General features: G+C 35.2%; 1 protein-coding gene across 1 annotated transcript; it reads left to right on the top strand.

Moving 5' to 3' along the window:
• The first annotated feature begins 2,430 nt into the window (after positions 1-2,430).
• LOC149163364 (uncharacterized) lies at positions 2,431-4,022 on the top strand. The gene is made up of 3 exons (XM_089430724.1): positions 2,431-2,729; positions 2,804-3,094; positions 3,571-4,022. The coding sequence occupies exons 1-3, from the start codon at positions 2,667-2,669 to the stop codon at positions 3,793-3,795; spliced, it is 579 nt and encodes a 192-aa protein (XP_089286850.1). The 5' UTR covers positions 2,431-2,666; the 3' UTR covers positions 3,796-4,022.
• Positions 4,023-6,409: the final 2,387 nt, after the last annotated feature.

Consider the following 6,409-nt stretch of genomic DNA (forward strand, 5'->3'; position numbering starts at 1 on the left):
AACAACCTGAACACTGATGAAAAATACTGGCGAAGTTGATAAAGTTCAAGACCTCATCGACCAATGATCATTTGATGATCAATTTTATGTTGAACCACTGAAGACTCCACTTATGCTGCACTCACAAGATCCTCCTGGATCAATATGCAGCAAGGAACTTCTGGAATAATAAATATGTTGCTTATGCAATACTTGTTTGTTCATTGAAAGTTATTTCCTTTTCATTAGATTCTTATGTTCATTTTCTATGATGAAACAATTTGGCCAGTCATAGAATACGGTTATTGCATTTTTTTGGTTGAACAATGTCAGATATGAGCACATCGGATCGAGGTCATAGTGTCTTTACAACTAAATATTTGACGAGCACATTCGAGGTCACAGTGTCTTTCCAGCTCAATATTTTAGGTATAGTTAAAATTCTTAAAGGATCGTATACAATATTTGATATATATTTTTCCAATTAGACAAACTTAGTCATTTCCTTTCTTTTTCCAAATCTCGAGTATATCATTGACCTTTCTTACTAGCTTAATAATAAAGAAATCACATGTATGCTTCGATCCACATGTTACTTGATAATTCGTTTAAATGAAATGGACTTTTATTGTAAATTCTTTACAACGATTGGTAGATGCAAACTACTAGTTACTACAAAATACTTGCTTCAATAGGTTGAAAAACAAAGCAAAAGGAGCACGACATAAACGATGATAAACATGTACATACTCGACATCTAAAACACTGTGGAGGATCGCGTTTGCAGTGCTCGGTGTGGGATCTGACATGGACAACATGGGACTGAATTGCACAAACACAAAGTACTGCATCTTTGCATAAAGCTTTGGAAGCATGTACCTTGATATTTACAAAACCCATTCCAAAATCAGCGCTTTGTGTCAAAAACCCTCTGTGCCATCATTAATGCATGCCTCCTGAACATCATGCATAGGAGCTTGCTCGACTATGTTACGAACAAATTTTTTTTTCACAGCCTTATCTTGTATTCATTTGCAATCAATTATTCATATGTTATTGGGCATATTGCATAGTAAACAAAAGAGCACAAAGAAGAGAATAAAATCGAATACCTTGCGAGTGCATTTGCCACAATTGGAACTTAACATGACTGCACCCATGCTTGTTGCGGCCTCCATTCCTTCTTTTGAACATCTACTGTCAAAGAATAACATACATCTTAATTTTTTCAACAGACCCTTTACATGTCTGTAGCTTCGATGCTTTATTTTGAATGGAAAGAGAAGGGTAAGAGCATCATAATAGAGTGGTGATGGCCCATAACGAAGTACCATGTTGAGGTTTGTGTACAATGAAACCTGCAATTAGTATCTCCTCCTCCTCCCCCTTTGCAATGCTGTGGAATACAGAACCAGGAAATAGAAGTTGAAATCCGATCGGTTTTGACTCTTGATTTAGCCTAGGGTTAGGGTTTGGGAAAATCGGGGTTTTGACATCAACTACTGTGACAGGGACAACAATATAATTATTATTAATGAATGCTCTGCACAGTTTGGCGTCAGACAGGCTCAGTATTGAGGAGACTGATGCAGCCCTAATGCCAAGAGGCAAAAGCGCACAGGCACAAAGATATGCACAATACAAAATATCAACATAGTACATCATCAGCGACGCAGATAATGATAGTGGAATAAGACCCCACCCTTTCCACCAATCAAAACAACAATAAACAAAATTAAAAAATAAAAATAAATAAAAATATTTATTTTCCTAAAATCAACATTAAATATTACCGTATTAATTTTTGGTCTATCAAAAATGATTGAAAAGTCAATGCACTTCCGAATGCACTTCCCAATACATTATACCCTACGCGGCACGAATAGTAAAGTATGTTTTTTTTTAAGTCCTACGGTGTTTTTACTTCTAGTGGGATGTATTATTTTTAAAATGTGTGATGTGTTCCCCAAAAAAAACTAACATCACAACGAGAAAGTATGTGTGATGTGTTCCCCAAAAAAAACTAACATCACAACGAGAAAGTACCTATTTTGAAATATGTAGAAACAAGCATGGTCTATACTTATATTTACGCCGTAAGGCGTTTCCCTGTGATAAAGACTTTCCCAGCTGCCACTCTGGACGCTGGACGGTTTCGCACCGTTAGATGATAGAAAGGTTTTAGGCCATAGATCTCACCACTCGCCGCTGAAGGAGACACTGATTACCGCTAGTAACTGCTTCTTTGATTCACGCCGCTGAAGGAGAGACCGAACTAAGTGGTTCAATGCATCATCCCGCCTCTTTGATTTACGCAACTTGACAGAAAGACGAAAGGACGTGGTTCAATGAATCGTAAAGCAACCCTGTAATGCAAGATATGGCAACAAAGGTTCAAAGAGTTATATAGCGTGACAAGCCTCCTGCTGCTGTAAGAATTTATTGTTTATTCACAGACATCTATTCAATATTGACCAGGTCACAGAAAAAACCAGCCTTGCTTATCGCATTACAGAAACATTCCTGTTGGGATCTGGTCCTCTACCACAATTGGCCAGGGTTCGATTCTCAGCATATTCCAAGACTGGTCCTAGTCCGCGCAAGAATTGGGGTGAGAAGTTTCCAGAAGCAACAAATTGCAAATTGCAAAAATTGCAGGTTGTAAATATATTTGATCATTTGCTCGCATGGAGAACTTTTATGAGGAACATGAAATCCCGAGCTCCAAGCGTGCCAAGTTTATGGTCCAGGTAGATTTCTAGTACTTGGCTAAGAATTTATTCCATTTATGGAGTTTTAGTTAATACCCATTTCATTTTCTCAGGAGGCAAGTGCTGTATCGATTGATAATTCATTCAGTGCAACGAATGGGAATAGCCCGCTTGGGTTGAAGCTGAGAAAGAGCCCTTCCTTGCTAGATCTTGCTCAGCTGAGCTTATCATGTCTGAAAAACCAGGAAAATTTGGGATATGTGCATACAGTGAGATCCATCCAGGAAGCAGGGGAAGCAGGGGAAATAGAAAACCAGAGGTGTGCAGTGGTTCACGCCAATTTTCTTCATAAAAAGAAGGCAACTAACTTCTCTGCCTCAATTCTAAGAATTGGCTCGTGGAAGGTAAATGTTGTATACTTTTAAGAGCTGTGAAATGTTAGGGTGTTTTCAATAAACTTGACTAGTTCTAAATAGTTTTTATGAATTTAATGTTTATAAGAATTCATGGTTTTGCTGATGGTATTATGTGGAATATAGTTGTCTGGTAGAATCCCAGAATCCCAGAAGACATCCTAACACTTCGCATCCTAATACTTCTTTCTGTTTGGTGATCCTAACATGAAATGTATAGAAAACTTCTTTCTGTTAGGATCACCTACCATGAAATCTATAAAAAAAAAAATAGAATAGATCCATGTTAAAGGGAGCTAAAATATTTTAAGCAGCAAATCTTTTGATCCTTAATGGATTTGGGTTTATGACTGATCTATGTTATATCAAGGCCCTGTAACAACATCTAACTTCTATGGATGCCATTATTAGTTTTTTCTGGTCACTTATCATTCATTCAAAAAGGTTTTTTGTTTTCGTTTTGACAGTGTGTTTCGAGATATGAAGGTGACTTGGTAGTAAAATGTTACTTTGCTAAGCGGAAGCTTCTCTGGGAGGTGTTGGAAAGTGGACTGAAGAGCAAGATAGAAGTACAATGGTCAGATATTACTGGTCTGAAGGCAACATGCCCTGAAAATAAGCCTGCTACATTGATTATTGAGGTGTGGAACAAGAACGTTGATTCAATTGTAGGTGGGAACACTAAAAATTAAGATAATTATTTCAAAGTAAAGTGTTTTTCTGTTTGTCATATTGTCTAGTTATCCAGGCCTCCTGTGGATTCAGTTGTAAGTTGGAACACTAAAAATTAAGATTTTCCATTTGTTATATTGTCCAGTTATCTAGGTCTCCTGTGTTCTTCAAGGAGTCCAATCCCCTGCCAAGGAAGCACACGATATGGCAGGCTACTTCTGATTTCACAGGCGGTCAAGCAACTATCTACAGGTCAGAACAATTGCCTTTGCTATTTTCTGAACTGACAGAAAAAATTAGTTATTAACTCATATTTTAATCTAGAAGGTCAAGTATCAAGGTTCCAAAAGTTAGAAGATATGAAGCAGCTGAAAGCTCTTTCACATCTCCAATGAACATATAATCTTTGGCAACCTTGGGCTCTTTTTTGCTTCTGTAATGAACAACAAACGGTTAGCATAGACTTGGGTTTATATATATACATTTTATATTGATTCTCTGGTAATATAAAAGTTATTTTGAGAATAAGTTAGGTCAAAATATATTTATTTTCTCGTAATATCAAAGTTATTTTGAAAAACTTAATTCAGGTCCGTGAACATGATTGTACTCTTAATTTTTTTTTTTTCCCAGTTACATTGATAATTTACAAATATTCAAGCTAACTTTATTTAACAACCTATTGTTTTCTATATAGTGTAAACCTTTATTGGTTTTTGTTTTAAATTTTAAATTCTAATGCTGTAATTTGTAAAATTTAAAAGTTAGATTTTTTTTTAAATATTGAATTTATTTATATAATTAAAAAATATATTTTAAACAATAAAAAATTACAATTTCATAATTTTAATTAAATTGTAATTAACATTAATACATTAACAAATATAAACTAATAAATATATATCAATCATATAAACAACTTCATTAAGATTTTTTTTCAAATTGAGAATATCAAAATCTAACCTTGCATAAAAACAAAATTTAAAAACAAAAACATGTTAATTTCTATTACACTACTCTCAAATAAATACTCTGGAGAAGATCTAATGTTTGTAAAAGAACTAATCACTTACAACATAACGAACTTTAAAAAATTTAAGTAAAATTTAAATGAATTAATCACTTACAACATAACGAGCGTTAAAATTGGCACTGTAAATTGCATTCACCAGAGCACCTAAATCTTGCGTTGCAACCCACAGGGAGAAAAAAATTCCCGAAATAATGTCAGATTTAAAAATACAACTGCGAGACTAATACTTTGACAAAATAAAATAGTAAAAAATGACATCCAATTATCTTCTTATTTATTCAAAGTGCATGAATTATTTCTTTTAATACTTATTGCATTCTCGAGGGCTGAATTTATTTTTCTACCTATACCTCTCTCGAGTAGTAGGGCGTCTGGAAACTCAAAAGTGTGGATTAAAACGAGTCATTAGCACGTCAATTGTCTTAATACTTTTGTCCTGCACTACAACTAAGTAAATACTCTATTGCAGATTTAATGTTTGTGAAAGGACAATTCTAAATCATACCACATGCGAACTACCCTAAATTGCATCTAGCAATCCATCTGGTAAATTTTAACTCGAATAGTTTTTGAAAAAATAATTAATCATTGAACAATAACAATGGCAATGTAAAGTGCATTTGTACCCTGAACAATAACAATGGCAATATAAAGTGCATTTGTACCCCTGCATAATTTTGGGAGAGAATGAAATGTGCATTTCATTCCCTTCCACGTAAATTCACATTTTATTTCTTAATTTCATAGCTCCTCCAACTGCTCAAAGAAATTTATAAATATCACAGAAATCCCAAATAATATAACTGTCATTGGAGTCTGCTAAACTCATCCAGCTTGAAGAGTATATATATATTAAATCAAAACATACAAATACAATACAATAGCAAGATATGGCAACAAAGGTTCAAAGAGTTATATAGCGTGACAAGCCTCCTGCTGCTGTAAGAATTTATTGTTTATTCACAGACATCTATTCAATATTGACCAGGTCACAGAAAAAACCAGCCTTGCTTATCCCATTACAGAAACATTCCTGTTGGGATCTAGTCCTCTACCACAATTGGCCAGGGTTCGATTCTCAGCATATTCCAAGACTGATCCTAGCCGCACAAGAATTGGGGTGAGAAGTTTCCAGAAGCAACAAATTGCAAATTGCAAAAATTGCAGGTTGTAAATATATTTGATCATTTGCTCGCATGGAGAACTTTTATGAGGAACATGAAATCCCGAGCTCCAAGCGTGCCAAGTTTATGGTCCAGATAGATTTCTAGTAAGTTTTAGTTAATACCCATTTCATTTTCTCAGGAGGCAAGTGCTATATCGATTGATAATTCATTCAGTGCAACGAATGGGAATAGCCCGCTTGGGTTGAAGCTGAGAAAGAGCCCTTCCTTGCTAGATCTTGCTCAACTGAGCTTATCATGTCTGAAAAACCAAGAAAATTTGGGATATGTGCATACAGTGAGATCCATCCAGGAAGTAGGGGAAGCAGGGGAAATAGAAAACCGGAGGTGTGCAGTGGTTCATGCCAATTTTCTTCATAAAAAGAAGGCAACTAACTTCTCGGCCTCAATTCTAAGAATTGGCTCATGGAAGGTAAA

The sequence above is a fragment of the Pinus tabuliformis genome, chromosome 5_1 (genome assembly GCF_031772625.1).
Source record: "Pinus tabuliformis cultivar Carrire ecotype Pingquan chromosome 5_1, CPIR1, whole genome shotgun sequence".
Lineage (NCBI taxonomy): Eukaryota > Viridiplantae > Streptophyta > Pinopsida > Pinales > Pinaceae > Pinus > Pinus tabuliformis.

Coding starts and splice junctions, on each gene's coding strand:
- LOC149163364 (XM_089430724.1), top strand. CDS start 2,667: ATGGAGAACTTTTATGAGGAACATGAAATCCCGAGCTCCAAGCGTGCC. Junction 2,730..2,803: donor GTGCCAAGTTTATGGTCCAG/GTAGATTTCTAG, acceptor TCATTTTCTCAG/GAGGCAAGTGCTGTATCGAT. Junction 3,095..3,570: donor TAAGAATTGGCTCGTGGAAG/GTAAATGTTGTA, acceptor TCGTTTTGACAG/TGTGTTTCGAGATATGAAGG.